Here is a 20,308-nt window from a genome sequence, read left to right as displayed (position 1 = left end):
AAAAGATTTAATCAGGTAAATGGCACTAAAAGTATGATAATGTGAATAGCAGGGACTGAAGGCAGTAAGACTTGTCCTCAGTCTCCTTGCTTGGTTTCAGCATGTTTTCTCCTTTGGCAAAAGTTTATTTCTCAGCCTCCTTCCTCCCTTGGGGGAGGATGAGGAATCAGCACTTGGAGCGCTCTCAGGGCCATCCCCTGGGTGCCACAGTGGGGGAACTCCGTGCCCTGCCAGCTGGGGGGAGCTGCCCTGCAAGCTTAGGCAGTTTGGTGCGCGGAGGGGGTGCCCAGCTCCCTCTGTCCCTCTTTGCTTTGGGATTCCGTGGAGTTCCCTCTCCAGCAGAAGCCCGCGACAGCCAGCTGGGGGCAGGCGACACAAGGAGAAGCCGCGAAGGAGCCTGTGCTCTGCGCTGCCTTTTCACTGCCAGGGAGCCTGTTCCTGCCCTGCTGGGACTGGTACAGCCCCCGCAAGCAGAGCTGCAGCCCACGGAGGCCGAGGGCCACCCAAGTCCTCCCTCTGGCCACCACAGCACATCCTGCACGTGAACTGCAAACACTGACCAGTCTGTCACTGTCCATGACAACAAACAGGAGTTTGTTGAGTCAAAGCCCCTCCAAAGTGTGAGAATTCAGCCCACAGCCTCCTGCACAGACCAGAGAGGCGCTTCAAACAGTCACCTCCTGCATGAATCACCTCCTACATCCATCTCCTGCACTGGCCTTACAGTTGGGCAGGAGGTCCAACCAACACCATTTGGCAAACCAAAATAAGGCAAGACCTAGGTCTTCAGTTAGGTCAAACCACAAGCAGGACAAGCCTCACTGCCCATTGCACCCAGCTCCTCACATCCCAGGCACTGCCTTGCTCCTCTTCCACAAACCCCGACAGCACTGTGGAGAACAGATGGAGGAGAACTTTCCTGGGGAGTAGAGTTCCCTGCTGGGTAGGGAAGGGAGAAACTCCTCTGTATCTGCAGGTATGAGCCCATGTAATTCATCTCTGCAGATTTCATTAGACTTCAGAGTCCTCAAAAGACATCTCCATCAGAGCCTGGGCTGCGTAACCCTCCAAACATGTTGAGACAAGGGAGGAATGCAAGCCCTGGTGCTGCATCTCCTGGGAACCGTATCAAGAATGTGGCCCTGTTAGTTTTCAAAGAGAAATCCATCCAACTTACTCCATCTCCTCAGCTTCAAAAATTGCCAAGCTTGCCTATTTCTCTTCCATGGGGATTTTTCTTGTATTCAAGACAGCAGTAAAGGCACTGCTTATCTCTGGGTGTGCTTTCAGATGTTAAGGGGTAGATGCTGCTCCCTAACACACCAGCATGAGCCCACTTAATTACAGATCCTGTGTACAGGGGGAAGGAAGCACAAGGTGCAGTGCCAGAATTAGAGGCACCTGCTTCACTTACAAAATACTCAGTAAAAGACTGTTAACATTTCTGAACTACCATAAAAACACTACACAAAAAAACCCATGAAATGCATCCCCTTTACCTACACACACAGTGTAACACACAACATTTCAGGCTGGAGTGACCCTTTCCAACTGTGAGTGTTTTTGGCACTACAGCAGTACCCAAGAAACCCAGATGAGGCATTTGGTGTATGAACCTGGATGCCTGGTGGATTGCAAAAAGAAAAAAAAGATGAAAAGTAGAAAGCAGTTTTAGAGGTTAGAAAAGAATGCACTATGTGAAAAAACCCATGTAGACACCTTAAGAGCCAAAACCAGGTTTATAGGTAAGGGAAATAAGGAGCTCTCCCACCCGCTTCCACAGGGCCATCCCATATGGTGACTACTCCTGAAGCCTATCCAGCAGGCACTACACTCAGCCTGAGCATTCTCACCTCCTCCTGCTCGACAAAGTTTCTTCTTGCTCAATGTGAGTCACCTTCAGAACCTTCTTGTCAACGAAAAGGTCTTCAGGGTAATTAGCTGATCGAACCTGCCTCTGCTGAGCATGGCCACATAACCGGCTGATCTGGAAAACACAAACACAGCGGTGTGAGGGAGTGTTGGGAGTAGAAAAACTGCAGGACAATAGCCGAGATGCGCCCTGGCACCTGCACAGGAGCTGGTCTGTCCTGCTGTCATCCCCATCTTGCCCACAGCTCACACGTGCATCTGAAAGCAAACTGCTGCCCTAAGGATACAACCTGGCTTTTGTACAAATACCTGCCCTGTGGCAAGGAATGCAGGAAGCTTCAGGAAAAGTTTTTGGGCATCAAAATGGCCCTGCGGAATTTACCTGTGGAAGGTAAATCCTAAGACCCTGGTTCTGCACAGCAGCTCATCATCTGCACAGGCTGCACTGCAGATACCCAGGGATAAGTATCGCACGCATCGTTACTAATTAAAAGACCCAGGGCCTAAAATACAGCAAGCATTGTGGCCACAGCCCAATCATACCATGGGAGGTCCTGATTAACAGGGCTCTGCTAATGGCACAAATTAGCTCATTAGCATACAGATGATTTGGTAACCGGCTGCAGCAACAAGGGAAGGAATCCCAACCACCTCGTTAAAGCTCTCTCGCATGGCCACCATCCTGAGACTCACCCAGCAGCACTGCAGCCGCCCCTGCAGTCCCTGCTGCAGGTGAATTTGCAGTCATTTCCTCCTCTGGGACACCACCTAGGGACAACTGGCCCCCCATGGCACCACTTGCCGCTGTGACACTCGCCTTTTGACCCACCCTGTGCTGTTCTGCAGGCCTCATCCGCGTTGGGTTGTGAAGGGAGTTCGGCTGATCACTGGGACCACAAAGGCACTGCAGCTAACACCAACCTCTGTTTCTGTGAGCCTCATCCTACCTCACACATTCAGGTTTGGGACCAACCACATACCCATAAAATGCCTGTTCCTTGCAGAACCTCATTTATCTCTGTGCCACACCGAATCAAGGCAGTCAGCTAAACTCCCAGTTAGCTGCACACCGGAGGTTAAAAGCACACCCGCTGCCCAAAGCTACAAGCATCTGATGTGTAAAGAGAAGAGATGAATTCTGTTCTATTACATCCTGCATTTGGGTGGGCAAATAAATTAGTAATGTCACCTCTTTCATTATCAAGAGCAGCACAGTTTGTTTGCTCAGGCTGCCATACAACAAAGAGTAAAATAGAAACCTCCTGGGAGCTGGGCACTGCAGTTTCTGGTTCACAGCACGGTGGGAATAGATGCTGCCACCGGTCCTTCTGCACCTGCAGTTCCCTCTGCCAAAGCAGCTCCTCCTGCAGCTGCCAAGTGAGTAGTTTCTGCAGCATCCTACCTGTTTTTTCTCCTCTTCCCTCCCTTTGGCTGTCTCTCCTCTTCGTCTTGCCAAACCTAAGTCTTGCCGAAGAATGTATCAGCCCTACTGCACTTCCTAAATCATGTAGCAGGCTTCAAACACAGAGGGAGTCAGAAAAATGATCACATTTTAGGTTATTTTCTTTGCCTTTTGGGCTTTCCTTTAGCACTCATCACCCTCTCATAGGATTTGCAGGTAGTCCCCTGATGCAAGCAGACAGGAATAGGAGGAAAACATGGGACAGCAGGAGACCTGGAAAAAGGGCATTTGAGACCTGAGACTCCACGGCTGTGGAATGGGTCTGGACATCCCGTGCTCTCTCTGTGCTGGCTGGTGCCAATATCTCTGCTAAGGGCAGGTCAGCAGGAGAGCGTGAGGATGCACAGGGGGGTCTGTGGACTTTTCCCCTCCAGATGTCAGAGTTGAGACCAGCCGTGAAGCCTCCCCAGGGAAACATAAGGTACACAAAAGCTCTGGAACAGCAGATACAGAGGAAGCAATGCCACAAAGCAGCATCATTGCACCCACACTCTGCATGGCCACGTAAAGCAGAAGAGAGAAGCGGGAAAAGGTCGGATATTTTAAGCTGCCAGTTGTGATGACTCCCTTTGATTCTTCCCAGCTCTTTGAAAAGCCCCTCCTTCCCCTTCCAAAGCCTGGCTTTCAGCTGGCAAAGCCTATTGAACTCAGAGAGAAGAGCAAGTCCAGGATCAAGGCTTTTTCCCAAGAATGCAGAGAGGCACTGAATGGGAGGGGAGGATAAGAGCGACAGTGAGAACAATGGCACCATCCCAGAGTGTGTTCAAACAGCAAAGCAGCCAGGCAGACCAGAGCTGCCTCATCTCCCACCCAGCACCAAAGCACCTCAGCCCTTCTGCTCCCAACTCCTGTACAAGAGCTGCAGCTCAGCTGCATCCTCACAGCCCCATGTGGCATCTGGATACCATGGGCTCCTCGAATTATGGGATCATTAAGGTTCGAAAAGACCTGTACAATCATCAAGTCCAACCGTTGATCATCAAGTCCAAGCACCGATCACTGAGTCCAACCATCCCTCCTGTGAGGGATGAAATCACAAACAGGATCGTGTTGGCTGTGGCATGGGACAGCAAATGAAGTCTTCATGGATAAAAGGTAGAAAGTTTGAGCAGTGCATCCAAGTTTTTACTTATTTATTTATTCAAGCACCAACTAACCTTCTCAGGAAAAAAACCACCAACCTTGCAGCCCATCTTGTGAAGTCACAGCGAAATGGTTGTCACCTTTTAGTCAAACAAACCCCCTGCTGAGGTTTGAACTTAAAATAAAGTGAGTGAATGTATAAGTAACAGATTGCCTGCTCATTTGCAGGGGCGGCATCTTGTGTGCTTTTGGGGGGAGGGAAGGATTTCACAAACCATCTGCCAGAGTCTGCTGGGCCACAAGCGGTCCTAGGACAACAGCTCAGAAATCCTATTTCAATCTTTCCCTCTTTCTGAGTCCCCACTGCAAGCTCAGGAACACATGAACACTGCTTCCCAGTCTCTTCCTAACCACAGCTATTTTAAAGTAAGCTCCAAAAAGTCCAGAAAAATGCCCCTGCATGATAGTCAGAGAAGGGACAACACAAGCTCAGGCCTTGGGGAGAAAAAAAGTGTGATGCTTCATCTGTCCAGGTATCACCTGCTCGGGCAGGACAAGGACAGTCAGCTCCACAGCACAGTGGTGTGCCTGCAAGAGGGACAGCAAGCAGCGTATCTGATGGCATGTGCCAAAAGAGTGTCAAGCAACAGTGGTTAATACCTGGTTTCCTCCCTTTCTATATTTTGCCATGCAAATATAAAATGTGAAATTCAAAGCAAATTGACAGAAGGGAACTGCCGACTCTTCTCCTCAGGCTCTGCACTCTATCAGCTATCAGGGGGATCGTAAATATACACCAGCCCTTATCTAAAGTATAGTCACTGAGAGAGCTGTGCAGTCTCTTAATCCATGTCACAGATGAGGATGAAGTTTGACATACCAGGCCACTAAAAAAACGCATAAGTAAATCAAAGCATAGTGTGTTTTTTAGGCAACAGGAGTTGGAATTTTTGTTTTTAAAAGAATCTGCCAGTCCACCGAAAAACTGCAGCAAGGGGACACCCAGGCAAGCAAAACCCTCCCTAAGACCTGAGCTTTCACAAGCCCCCGAAGCCACTGATACTATAACAGCCAAAGCAACATTTCCCTACCCCAGCTCATTAACAAACTCACTAATTACCCAATTTAATTAGTGTCCTCCATGCCAGCATGACCCTGGCCACGAGGGGAATGCTTTGACTTCTCATGGCCACTACCCACTGCCCCACTTCTTCTATTGCAGCCACAGGGAGGGACCATCCTCAAGTCGGGCACAGCTCCTCGGGCACTGCCTGTGGCCAAGGTCCCCACGCCTGAGGGGGAAGCAGCTGGCTCCCAACACCCCGGGGAGTCACACGCCGTGTAATGGCTCCGCTTGAGAGGGAACATTGATTTGAGAGGAGCACAGGGACGAAGCTAATGGAGTAGCACTATCAGCCAATTTTAACGCTTCCACATTAATTTAAGATAAGAGGTGCCTGAGGACTGCAGGGAACCTGTGGCTGCACGGGAACGATGCACAGTGAGCAGCCAGGACCAGGTCTGCCGCTGCAGCTGCTTCCAGCTGGATCAACCACACAGGTCGACCACGTGGGTGTAAAGCACAATACTGATCCACTGGATACCTGCAGGCACACGAAACTGGGATGACTGAGATAAGCTTAATTTATATTGAAGAAATAGTGACCACAATACCACGTTCTGTGCAAGGATCGGAATTTCGGTGCAGCTGATGGAGGGCAGAATCCCCAGAGGCACTTCCAGCCTGGCTATGGCAGGATGGAATCGCTGATACCACTGAGGCTACACATGGGACCTGCTCTGCTGTCCAGGCATGAGGGAACGTGGCCACACAGGGTAAAAACATCTTGCCCTGCCCATCAGCAAGCAAATCTAGGGGGGCAATGAATTGGAAAGCAGCAGTGTGATCCTCCTGCCAATCTGAGCATTGCTTTTAAGAATAAGAACATTTTAGTAATTTTCTAGATTATTTAAAAAAAAAAAAAAGCTAATCAGCTTCCCCTTGGACAAGAAGAGAGTGCATTAGACACTGCTGGATACCTGCTGCTGCCACTTTTCATTCAGCCCAGGAGCTCCACTCTGCTCTGAAGGAGAGCTTGCTGTATTTGACCTTTGCTTAAACTTTATATGGAGTTTCCATTTGTCTGCTCTATGAACTCTTCTGCTTATAGATTCATTCTCCAGGAAGACACAGTATTTTTTTCCCCTCAAGGGGATGGCCTCATTTTTGAAGATTTCTTCCTGCAATCTCCTCTGCTCTCTAGAGTTCACATAAGTCATTTTATACCTATTCACGAGTTTCCTTTGGGAGAAGCCACACATTAAACTGAAAAACGATTAACTGTTATAATTGATTTGAACACAGTCTCTGAAAGGGTGATTTCCTACAGTATGCACAGAACATCAAGAGACCACAGAAATCAAGAAAACATGCTGTCTTCAGAGGAACCAACTGGTGCCCACTAAATGCTGAGCATCCTTGAGTGATGCATCCCAGTTTGACCAGTAAGGCTGAAAGCCTCAGCACTACAGCTGCCTGCATTGGTGCTTCTTCCCCAGTTCTTTTTAACAACCTACTCCACTACACATCACAAGTATTATTAGCATTATAAAGATCACATTTGTGCCCTGTTTATCTTCAAAGTCACCATAAAAGTGATCCTGAAGTCTATTACTCAAGCGCTGCTATAGAATTCCGCTTAATTAAATTCCAAAGGGCTTAAACCAAAAATATACATTGCGATGATGTGGGATAGAACATAAACTTTTTAATAGTAGTAACCAAGCACATTTACCATTTCTACAGGTGTAATAAAAATGCTAATATATGTTAATGTTTAGTCTGTGGTTAATGTTTTGTCTTGTTAATTTCCCCAGGGCTTTTATTACTGATTTAAATCTGCCACACTGCCCCAGTGATTGCATCGCCTTACACAAACGGCACCATGCTCTCAAACAAATGCTGATTAACAGGAGTGAAGAAACATTTGGCTAGGACAAACACTCTTATTATATGCTTCTAATCATTATATACATTTTGTCAGGAAGATGGGAAAGAGATAATTCCCAACTCCCTCACTCCTCTCACAGCAGAAAAATACGATTATGGGCATAAAAATGAATTTACGAGCATTTATTTTAAGAAGCATATCATTATTAACTAAGTAATGATTGTTCTTCTGGTTCCAGGCACTCAAGCAGAAAGAACAAACTGAGTATGGTAACACAGATGTCTTCTATGAGCATTTCACTAAAATTCCTCATTAATGGAGTACTAAATGTTACTAATCAGCTCTATAGTATTACGATCTCCATTATTCAGACTGCAAGGATTACATAAGAGACAGCACCCTAACTCACTCATGCAGAGCAACAGGAACCGCGGGAAGTGACCTACTCTCCACGCTGAGGAGAAGAGCGTTTAATAATGCATCACCCTTAAATAATGCAATGCTATAATGTGTAAAATGCACACAAACACTAATGCTTAAAATAACAGAGTGCCTGTCACACCAGTGCCCGCAGTGACGCCCAACACACGCTGCAAACATGCGCTACAAATGCTCAGAGACCCCTGCAGCCACCAGTCCAGGTTACACCAAAGGCCATCACCACCTGGTTTGAAGATCACGTCTTCCAACTCTTCCCAGACTGTGGAGGCATTATGGAGGCATTTTTAAAAGGAAATATAACTTCATTTTTCAGAGAAATACAGAATGGTTTGGGTTGGAAGGGACCTTTAAGATCATCTAGTTCCAAATCACAATTCCCATCCTTCATGTAGAGCACCACAAGATATTTTGCAGAGGTTCAGTGTCAAAGCAAGAACACAGGACCCAGGGAAGACCAAGAGGTGCTCCCTCATTTCCTGTACGTAAAAACAGCTGTGATCACCAAAGGAGAGAAAAACAAGAGATGGGTCAAGATGCAATGGAAGAGGAGCTACCAGCCCAGCTGCCTTTGCACACCCCAGCTGCTGCTCAAGGCCCTCCCCACGCCCCAGTGTCACCCAAGGGATAACTGGGGCTGGTTCTCAGGCCAAGGAACAGGATGTGCTCCCCATGCAGCCATTGTATTGATGTGACAGAGGTGACACAGGAGCTGGCAGGTCTGACACATCGCATGGTTACACAGTCACTCTACCCCAGAGCCTGCATAAGGGCAGCCCAGCAGAGCAGTGGGGAGCACAAGGGACTTTCTAGGGGTTTCAATCCTTGGTGCCAATTGCTGAAGTTGGATGCTTCCCATCTGCACTTCACTCAGCTGTGCCATGATTCAACTGGCTTAAATCAGACAGGGACAAGCTCTGTGTTTCCAGTGGCTGCTCCTGCTAGGACACACCAACCTGTCCCCAGGAGAACATGATGCCCAGTGTACTGTTCATGTGCTGCAGAACACAAGGCTCCTCCACGCTGTGTCCCAGCACCTCCTGACTCCTGAACTGACCCAGCTTCTCCCAGTGCAGGATGCCCTTTCTCTCAAAGGAACCATGACCCCAGCTTGAGCCCAGCCCTTTCAAACCTACATAAAATAATGCAAACAAGATGTTTCTTCTTTCTGGCATCCCCAGCATGGAGCATTTAATACACCAAAGAAAGCTGCTTTGTGTTTAAGCAAAAGGCTGTTTATTGTTATTTATAGGTAGAGAGGAAGTCGGACTAAATGATCACAGTTGTTCCTTCTGCCTTTATAATCCACGACGTATAATTACAGCACAACTTTTCAAGTCAGCTTTTCCCTCCAGCATTTTGTTAATTCCACATTTAACAAAAAATTCGCTATTTCAGTTTGGATGGTTAGGGCAGGCAGCTGGAACCCAGCCAGGGCTCAGACCCACGCAGCCAACCAACTGGGAGAGTCAAGAAAAAAGCATTTTTTGCTTAATTTTCGGCATACACTTAAGCAGTTTTCCCAAATGAAGACATTTCCCAGAACAGGGCCCCATAGCACTCTAATGCACCATTATGGTTTTAAGTTGGATCTGTGCAATCTGATGCTTCTTAGATAACCAAACTAAGACTTTTTTCTTGGAAAAAGAAGTGAGCTTTGCCTGGAAGGTGACAACAGAGCAAAAGGGAAGATGTGGGACCAAAATCCAAAGAAAAACAGAATGTGTTAGACTGACCAAAGCCAGGTTCAGAAGCAAATTGTGACAGCACCCAGAGCCCAGCTCCTGGTGAAGCCCTGAGCCCCCAACATGCTTCATGGCTAATGAGGTGGCACAGCTGCTTCTGACCCTGGGCTGCTGCTCTGCCTGTGGGACTGATACCCCAAGGAGGCTGAAGATGCTCCAAACTCCAACAGCTGATTTACACATTAGCACTGATTCATCTAACCTGACAGAAAATTTGGACTCAAGGCAGCAAAGCCCATTTCTGCTAAGGATGCTGAATACATTGCAATTATACAACTGCATTTTGCACATACTATAACACACAATTGCTACTTCAGGTCCCTAGAAGACTTTCCTATTGCAAGCAATTAAATCTACTCCATCCCAAAAGACTGAGAAGCAAGGAATGGGCTTGAGGGATTACCAGCTCCTAGCAAGACCTTAAAAAACCCATCACTGGGCAAAGCTGGGCAGTACAAAGGCTCCAGGCAATTGCCATGCACTTGTTATTTTCCTGCCATGGGTTAATCGGTTTCCTTGGCAGATTTCTGTGGGTTTTAATATTGCACAGTGTTTGTGCCTACGGCACTACAGAAAGGAACAATCCAAGAGAAATAAATTCCTAGCAGCTTCATTTAGAGAGGAAAAGCAGATACCTGCCATCAGTCTGGAATGTAAGCCAGCAAGCTGGAGTCAGAGCCTATAACAGGGTATTTAACAGCAGCTGTGTCAGCTGGGTTGCAAATGTGGTCAATACTGACCAGTGCCTCTTCCCCCCTGCAGCCATGAGCACAGATTCAATTATTCTTTGAGAAATACTTCCTTAAATAATTAAAAAGTTTCTGCATTACTTTTTCCCTTTTTTTTCCTTAAACCAGACCGATTCAATTTTGGAAGTATAAAGCCATTATAATGTGTCAGCTAGCAATTAGCTACTGTACACTGTTTATTCTTTAATATAATCTTTGAGTAGAAGGACAATATTCTTAGAAACGCAGCATTAACTTGTTCCTCAATGACTTTAATATGGCTCTTTTCAAATTACTGCTCATAAAATCTCAGGGAAGAAAAATTTACTGATGATATCCCATCTCCTTAATTAGTTCTCTCTCTCTCAGCAATCCAATAGCAAGTGCAATATTTATTTAAAATAGAGCACACGGGGCTTACTGCTAAATCTGCTTTAACTGGTGATGTCAAAACAAGCAGGTAAATGCAGTGCCTGCTTTGCAATCTGCACAGACTGTGCTCACAGGTATACACAGCTTTTCAGATTTATATTTCAATAACTGCTTGCACTGAAACCATCCCAAAGGTTTTTACACCACTAAATGGTTTTTTTGCTATAAAATTCCCTTTTCCCTTCCTATGCTGAATGGAAAATCCTTCCAACCCCAAAGGGTTTGGTACCTACCATTCCTCCCCACTCACCCATCCCTTACAAAGGACCATCACCCTACTTATTTCAACCTCCCCATAGGAATAACCCCCTCAGCAGCCACCTTTTGCTCCCTCCATCCACTTTTCTCTTTCCAAACACCTGCCTCTGCTAAAAAAAACCAAAGCTGGAGTCACCAAAGCTCAACAAATCATTTGAACAGTTAAGGTGCTGAATTTCTTCGGTAGAAAAATTACAAGAATTTATTTTCCACCAAAGCCCAAAGTAACCCCACAGCCCATTGTCCAGCTCCTGGCAAGGGAAGCATGAGGCTCTCCCCATGGCTGTGCTATGGACCTTCCCAAACAAAGCCTAAAATAGAAGTGTAATAATTGTCATTAACGGAAAGTGGTAAAAGTATCTTCGCATGGCAGAGATTAGCTGCTGGTAAAATTAATCCAGTCAAGACCAATAAAGGGCTTGGGAAGGCCCTGTGTTCTTTTTTCATTGTGTTTTCTCCTTCATCTGTTGAATTTTCTTAGTTTTGAAGCTGCCAAATGCATAGGGGGCTTTTTTTCCCTGACAGTCAGGCCTAACTTAATCCAATTAAGGGTCAACACCAAGATAATACACTCAAAACATGGCAAACAAGGTAAAAAGGCTCCCATTAGATTCTTGCCCATGATAAAGGAATTACATTTTTCCCAAAGACAAATCAGGCTTATTGAAAATGTAAATCATTCTTTTCTTTAAAGATATCAATACCTGCAGGGCTTTTTTGAGACTCTGTTGTAAGACATCTTGTTTTTACATGTACTGCGGTTAGAACAATCAAATTACAGAATGACTTGCAACGTTAGATTAGTTTCTGCTTGATTGAGAATATCTTTATAATGGAAATCAGTGTGCACTTTTAACCTCGTTACAATGCTATATGTCTGATTAATCATTTAACAATAGATTGTTTTCAGACAGAAATGAAATTAATTCGACTTTATCACAACACCTTTATTAACGTCATCGAACAGAGGACTAATATTTGATTATGAGAAGTGAATTCCAATAAACTGACATGCAACAATTCCAAAATGAGGTGGAGGAAGCACTGGATGAGGAAAAAAAAAAAATGAACTAAACACTTGTAATGCATTTTTGTCTATCTTTGTTACTTTCCACTCACCTGGGTATTTCCACAACTCACTGTAAAGATAAACATCATGCACCAAAATCTGCAGGTAGTGTTACTGAAGTTCTTTCTGGCTCCGAACAATGGGAATTGCATGAAGCAAGGCTCAGAGACGTCTTTCCTGGACATTTTTCAGCATCTGCTGGGCAAACCCTTTGGGGCCCATCTGCTCTGAGCTACTGGTGCCATTTTGCTGGTCAGGGCCAGAAATCACCTCACGCAGTTCTCGATGTCCTCAAGTGCCCTCTATTCCATGGTTTTTGGGCTGTCCCTCGGGGAGGAGACAGACAATGGATAACTTAAATTCCAGCACAGGCAGTGGAGGTATTTACAGAAATACCTGCACTCTGGCGCTCTGGAGAGCAGCAGCATGAAGTTTATCTGTACAATGATATAGATCAATATGTGCAATCCAAGAGTTAATAAGCTTTAGAAAGACATTTCTAAATAAGCATTTAGAAAGACAATCACCCCAAATTATCCTCAGTAACCACCCAGATCACTTTTCTCTCCAGGTCAGTGTCTGAGAGCATCATCTCTACCATTGCCAATAGCATGGAAGAGAATTGGGTGTGAAAATTGATTAGGTTAAAAAGATACACCTGCATAAAAATTGCAAAATTCTCCAACAGCTGCCTTACCTTTTCTTTACTTTTTCTTTTTAAACATTAATAACTCTGCCAAAGTAGCTGTAGGCTGTCGGCACAGCTTTCTGCAGCCAGCCTGCGCTTGCTTAAACAGATCTTTGGAAAAATAATGCAGTTAGCAGCAAACTTCACCTTCTGAAAGTAGGCTCCATGCCCTCGGGGGCCTATTAGAGGGGCAACACAACAGGTAGGGATGGAAAAGGCCACCAGTTCATTCTGCAGTAGCCTGACAAGGCAGCGAGGACCCAGCAATGAGGGGTGCACTGCTGCAGCAGACGGACAAAAAACCTGCCTGAATTGTTTGTTGGAATTTTTTTCCCAGCTAAATGTATTTGTAGATGGCATCTTTCATGCCTGGTACCTCAAAGCCACTTTACAATAAGATGTAAAAAGGATATAATTCACAGCACCACACACAGGCAGGGAATTCAAAATGAAGCAAACCACTCATTGTAACCCAGCCCTTCATCCTCTCCAGTGCAAAACAAAACGCCGCTGCTCCACCCAGGCAGCTCTGGGCACTATTTCTGCTTTGCAGAGGGTCGCTTTTAAGTTTCTGGTTTGTTCTTGGCTCATTCATCAGCATTGCTAATGGGAGAGATAGTTCTAGTTTTAAGGCAGCAACACTCACGGGGGTTACTGTCACTGGAAGTAAACTCAGCACGGTTAAGATGAAGGATGCCCGGAGAATGACCCCGGATGGAGGTCTTAGTGGAAACTGCAGTCATGGATAATGAGGCCAAAAGAGGGTTTAGCGTAAAAAGCACAGAGAGATGGATATTGGTGAGCACAAGTGTGGTGTTGCAAAGCTGCAGGTCTAAGCAAGGATAAAAATCTTCAGGAAAGGAAATGGGCCAGAATGTATTTTGCTAATAAAGCATCTATGTTAATAGAGGTTGCAGGAGGCAGCAGCAAATCTGAGCAGCAAGCGAGGGAGCTGTGTCCACAGGGCTGATACTCAGGGGGTTTATGTCTCTGAAAAAAGAAAGGTATGTGGGCAGTTTTGAGAGAACCCTAAAGGCAGTTCCATCATTCAGCACACAGGGCAATGGCTTTTCTGGAGGGACAGTCTGGACCAAGCTAAATAAGAATAAAGGCAGTTCATGTCATAGATATCACTTCTCTGTGAGCTCCTCAGGAGCCAGATGGGTCAGCTCAGACCTGAAAGTCTCCTGTTTCTGTCATGCTCCAGCTTGCAGTATCCTTCAGGTAAACCAAATCTAAATCTCAGCAAGGACCCAGAGCATAAGGCTGGTTTAACTCTGAAGGAAGTTCAGCTGTAAAGCTCATCTGCTAATACAGCCCCAGCCCTCCCTGCTCAGAGGGGCAGCTCCTCCCTAGCCAGCACCTCTCCCACAGCTTTTGAAGCAGCACAAGCCTCAAGACACCTGGAGGGAACTTTCTGACACTGTGATCTTTGGTTCAGACTGAAACTCAGGTTTTTTTCTGCTTAAATCCAATTTACATCAAGACCTCACATTATGTCCTTGACCGTTACAGGTTATTACAAAATGAGACAGTTTGAAATTTCAAAGCACAAAGCTCAGAGCCCAAGGAACAGGAACCCTCAACACATCCTCTCCTGCAATGCACACACAGCTTGCTTTGGATGACACGGTCACCAGCTCCTTTCTCTCCTACATCCCAAAGCATCCCAGGTCAGGCTGCCCAATCCAGCTGTGCTGGGAGCCAGGAAAAAGAAGAGGGATGAGAAAAGAAGATGCTGCTCTGTGTAGTGAAGAAAGCTGCAAAACTGATGTCAGGGCATCTCAGAACCAAGTATCTTTTTAAATGCTCAGGAGCCAGTTGCAAAGCAACAAATGAGCTCCTCCACTGAAACAAGGAACAGGCCGAGCCACGGTACACGTAGACAGCTACACAGAGCCAGTAATTAATCTGCATGAGATCTTTAGGCTTGTTCTGACTCCAGCTCGGAAAAAACGCAAGACATCCCATCACATGCAACCTGTATGCATCTCTCTCCCACTGCAGCCAACACACGAGTTGAAGCGAGATCAAGCCAGGCTCAGTGGGTGCTGTATGATATTCCCACCTATAAAATGCAGCAGCCTTTAAAAGCTCCTTTTAAGCTGCAGAGTAGCAGGGATGAAGTTGCCACCAGCTGAGAGATCTGCCCCAGACTGAAGTCAACGAACAGATTCATGTGAGCGTCAGTGCAAAGTTGGGATGGACATCAAACGCGCTGTCAAAGGATGCTCCGTGTGCTGCCGTGTGTGCATGCAGGGAGGAAGCGGCACTGTCAGCAGCTACCTTCTACTTTTAATTAAAAAAAAAAAAAAAAAAGGCATCACTGCAAATTCCCTTGAAATGGCACAACATGCCAGAGGCTAGAACACATCCAGTTAAAAGGACAGAGGAAGAGCAAAAAAGGATAATGCAATATAAAAGTTTACAAACTGAAACAAAATCAAATGCTATTTTTAAATTATACCTGTGCTGATATATACCTGCACTGGCTACTGCTTCCACCCAGCAGCTCTGCACAGCCTCACACAATCAGTCTGCTTCATCTGGACCCAATTCAGTGAGAAATTGACCCAGAGCCTCACCATGCCACCAGGGCAAGCAGAGGGCAGACCAGCGTCCCACTCTGCCCACGCTGGACCCCAGCAGGAAAAGGGCAAGGCTGACCAAAGACCATGACAGCGTGCTACCTGTGTCCTCCAGAGGCAAAGCACTTCTTAGCAGTGAATTAATTAATTGTGACACCAATGGCCTCCCTCCCCAGGCCAGACAAGAGGTACAGTTTCACTAGGCTGAGAATAACCTCTGAGTCTCACTCCCTTAGAGAGACAAGTGATGGTCAAGAGCATTCATGCCAAAGTCCATTCCAAAAATGAGATGCAGACTCTTAAATTTGCTACTGTGTCTTTGATTACTAAACCAGAGACTGAAGTCCAGTAGCAGTACACCAAAGTAGCTGGATCAACATTGCTGATATTGGGTTACAAAAGTGCACGCATGAATAATTTTTGCCCTTACTCTTTCAGCACCAGCCAAGCCACCAACAAATGGGAATTTCTAGCTCAAAATCAACACCTGGAAGTTCAACGCCTTGCCATAGGCTTCCACAAGTATCAGAAAATCTCTACGACCTGAAACCTCTTCAGACAACTAATCATAGTACTCCCAAGGTCTTTTCACAGGAAAGGGAATGCTGCTGATACTGCCCTCAGTAATGAGGTTTATTTTCATCCTGCAGGGGGAACAGAAGCTTACTTTACCACGCCTTATCAGGCGCCTTACACTGCCTATCACAAGATGGATAACAAAAGTACATTATACACACACCTTGGGACAGCTACAAGGAGGTCTGAGATCACTGAAAACCAAAACCTCACCTGTATTTCCAGCTTTAAGTGAAAAATGGAGCTAGCTACCAGTGAGCATTAGAGAATAGCCTGAGGATTAAACTTCACCAATAAAGAACCTGAAAATACAGAAGCTGTACATCCAGCTGGCTATCCCAGGAGTAATGCCAACAGAAAGCAGCCCGCATTAAAAGTACAAAGAAACCAATCCCTGCATCTCAAAGGGAAGGACTTCGCGAACACTGCTGTAATTTCAAAGCTTTCCTCACAAGTCTCTTGCCAGCTCTAGCTCAGAAAGAAAAATCCATTAGCAGATAGGAAAACTCACCGGAGCTCCCTGCCGCTGCATCCCACTGAGCAAGTAGCTTCCAGCAAGTTACCAGGTGAGGCAGCTCCAAAAGCAGATCCCAGGGAAAACAGGCCCGGCATTGCCATGCTGACAAATGCACTAAATCACTGTGCATGGCAACAGCTGATATTTTCATCCCTGCATGCCAAAAGTCCCTCTATTTACATAGTTTTGATTTTCATCCCTGTGTATTTGCTGGTAGTGTTAAACTGGATATAAAAAATCCAATCCCTGTGTATTTGCTGGTAGTGTTAACCTGGATACCAACTGCAGCAGAGCAGTGCTCCTCTCCATGGTGCTACAACCAGCCAAAGTACCTGGCTGTCTTTACAGCTCACTCAGGGACTCCCTGCCAGGATTCCCTAAAAATCTAGGGCAAACAAGCGTCCACCTTGCCTGACTCTGTTCCTGCCTGGGGCTCCCCTGGCAGCTTCCCAAGGCCAGCATCAGAGCTGGGTTCATACCAGGCACTCTACCTGAGCCAGGTGAGGTGAGCGCTCCACCTCTGGGATAACAGCAAACCCAGCCTGCACTCTGGCATCACCTCCACAGGAGCTCAACAGAATGGCTGTATAACCTACTTAACCCAGACCTCCACAGTCTTTTAACGGTGTTTGCAGGGAAGTAAACCAGCAGGGATCCTCTCACAGGACAAACACATTGGGAATTACATGCTGCTCTTGTATGGCACTGGCACCCTTCCTTCAACCTGCTCCCCTCAGCACAGATGGGTGTGAGGGGTTGAACAGAGGTCTGGTTAATTTTACAGTTTAATAGGATTTTCTAGAAACTCAGCCATCAATTCTGGATGAAAAAAAGAAAGGCTTTGCTGAGCTCCCTGTTCTTTCCTTTCTAGGCAATGTTCTGCAGGTAGAGCTGCACACTTCAACCGACTGCAAGGGGAGCAGCAGGGGCCTGGACAGGCTTGAGAGGTGGGTTGGAGCAATCCCAGGCACAAATACAGACTGGGCAGAGAATGGATTGAGAGCAGCCCTGAAGAGAAGGATTTGGGGGTGTGGATGGATGAGAAGCTCAACCTGACCCAGCAATGTGCACCTGCAGCCCAAAAAGCCAACTGTGTCCTGGGCTGCATCAAAAGCAGTGTGGGCAGGAGATGAAGGAGGTGATTCTGCCCCTCTGCTTCACTCTGGTGAGACCCATCTGGAGCACTGTGCCCAGCTCTGCAGCTCCTTGAGATAGGAAGGAGCAAGGGTGAAAAAGGTGATCAGAGGAGCACCTGGTGATCAGCTGGAGCACCTCTGCTATGGAGACAGGCTGAGAGAGTTGGGGGTTGTTCAGCCTGGAGAAAAGAAGGCTCTGGGGAGACCTTACTGCACCTTCCAGTACCTAAAGGGGCTACAAGAGAGCTGGAGAGGGACTTTTGACAAGGACATGGAGACAAGACGAGAAGGAATAACTTTAAACTGACACAGGGTAGGTTTAGATTAGAAATTCTTGACTGTGAGGGTGGGGAGACCCTGGCACAGGTTGCCTTGAGAAGCTGTGGCTGCCCCATCAAGGCCAGACTGCACAAGCCTTTGAGCAACCTGGTTTAGTGGAAGGTGTCCCTGCCCATGCCAGGGAGTGTTGGGACTTGATGATCTTTAAGATCTGCTCCAACATAAACCATGCTATGATTGTAACCCCAGAGGAGATTAACTATTAGCTATTCAAGACACACAGATAGATTGTTTCTCTTGTAATTCCAACAACAGTGAAAGCATTAACTTTTAGGAGTGCTAGGATTGAATATTCTATTAAGCTTTTTTGTACTGTATTTCTCCCAGTTGTCTTGGTTTGTGGTAAAAAGCACAAACGGACTGACTAAAATCGCTCTTCCTTAGACTCATGATTAAAATATCTACAAGAGGTGGACATCCTAGGCAGATTTTCAACCAGGGAAAAAGTGGAAGATTGGAAAATTAATATAGATATAGCCCTAGACAGCGAATTTTTTTCCCAATGCGCCCTGAGAGTCAGCCTCCTTGATAAAGTATTTTAATAGCATGTTTTAGGGGTGAAGTTTTTAAACAGACAAATTGTAGAAATAATAAAGCCCTAACACACACTACTGCTGACAAATTAGCTACTAAAGCAAGGCCTGGGATGGGAATTGTTTACTGCCATATTACTGAATTCACTCTTCTGCATTGTTGCTTACAGACCAGGAACACACAGGCTGGCATTTAAATGCATGGCTGGAGGCACACAGTACCCAAAAGCAGATGAACAGCAGTATGACTTCCTCAACTTGGGAACTGCAGAGCTGCTTAGAAACCTACCCAGAGGCTCTGCAACACCTCTGGAGCTCAAGTTCACATGCCCTTTGTAGCCAGGTCTGCTGCAAGCCACAAAAGGGTCCAGGTCTTCATGTGAGTGCCCATACCCAGCCTAGGGGAGGGTGGCAAGGGGGAATGAGGAACAACCACATGCAGGAAGGATGCTCAGTCAGGTTACACACCCAAGGATCTGAAACACCAGGAGGAAAAACTACTGCTGCAGAAATGCCACCAATGCTGCGAAAAACAAAAGAAGCCCAAAGATCAGGCAGGGGCAGTAGTGTTGTTATTCAGGCTATAATCACTATGGGCATGGAAGAGAAGTTTTCCATAATTCCAGGAGATATTAATGACAATTAAATTACCTATCATTATTCTTAATACCATACAGGTGAATAGAACGAAAACAATGGTGGCCAAGGTCAGTAATAAACGAGGTCAATATGAGGAACCAGGCCAAAACTAAAACCCTACATTTTCAAAGACAACCTCTGTAGCATTTCATACTTTGATATGACCAGTGTCTAAAACTACTCATATTTACAAGGATAACAGTAAATACAACTGTTTGCTTCTGGGTATATTCTCTGAAACTCAATATGTGCTGATAAGTTTAACCAAGAAACTTTCATTCTAGCACAGCTAAATAAAAAAGTTGTATTCTATCACATACGGAGTGATATCTTACAGAGAGATTTACCCCAGATTACCCCAGATGCAGCCCAGCTATCAGAGTCAGGCCACCTGCAATACTGTAGTTAAGACTGTCAGTGCTTACATTACTGCTTTATTTCTCTACTGAACAACTCATACATTCATTCATTAACAAAAGGTTGCTCTGGGCTCGGCTTTGACATAAGAGCCTTAGCTGAGCAACATAAGTGTTTTAAAAACAAACTTCAAAAACCCAGTGGCCATTTTCTTTTAGTGACAATTGCCAGGCAACTAGCTTGCTTGGCTTAGATTTTTTCCTCTGCACTCCTATAACTCAAAAATGTCTCTAGAGCAAATAAAAGAATTACTCAAGTATTAAATAATCAAGAGGAGTTATGATTAAATAAGTACCTCACTACATATGGCCCTAATGAATTCAAACAGCTCTATCAAGTACGAAAGCACAATGGTTTTGCAATGCCCACTAATTTTTTATTGTAAAGGAAGTCAGTGTATGTTCTGGTTTGGCACAGGATGAGCAGGCTGTAGCTCTACTGCTTTGGCTTGTGTTTTTAGTGGCATTTCATGTACTCGTTCTCTGTAGACAGATCAAGGTGTCAATATTCAGCAATAAATGTGACAGTCAAGTTCATTAACTGCATACATGGACGTCTTCAAGAAAAAGTGCACTTTTTCTGCTGTGCCAATAAAAGAAGGACATGGGAGAACAAACACTGATCCTTTTAGGATCGTACAGCAATGCACACGTTGTCTGTGCTCATGAAACCTGACATACAGCCTGCAAGGGCTGTTTTTGCTCTGCCTTATCACTTAAAAGCACGGCAGGTTTGCCAGTGCAAAACATGTTGGAAGATTTTACTCAAAACTGAGTATGTCAACTGATCTTTTGAGATCAAATAGGCTCACACTACAAGTGGAAGTAAGTTCTGTTT

At 45.8% G+C, this 20,308-nt stretch overlaps 1 protein-coding gene across 3 annotated transcripts in view; it reads right to left on the bottom strand.

Annotated features, from left to right (window-relative positions):
- GPC3 (glypican 3) overlaps positions 1 to 20,308 on the bottom strand; it is a 145,206-nt gene that overhangs the window by 57,300 nt on the left and 67,598 nt on the right. For all 3 annotated transcript variants that reach the window (XM_050310780.1, XM_050310781.1, XM_050310783.1), the window contains exon 4: positions 1,854 to 1,987. In XM_050310780.1, coding sequence (XP_050166737.1) covers positions 1,854 to 1,987 — 134 coding nt within the window. The remainder of the gene's footprint in view (positions 1 to 1,853; positions 1,988 to 20,308) is intronic.

The sequence above is a fragment of the Myiozetetes cayanensis genome, unplaced genomic scaffold, assembly GCF_022539395.1.
Source record: "Myiozetetes cayanensis isolate MyiCay16 unplaced genomic scaffold, myiCay2020 scf15, whole genome shotgun sequence".
NCBI lineage: Eukaryota > Metazoa > Chordata > Aves > Passeriformes > Tyrannidae > Myiozetetes > Myiozetetes cayanensis.
Note: the sequence above shows the minus strand (reverse complement) of the source record. Positions and strands in the feature narration are given on the sequence as shown.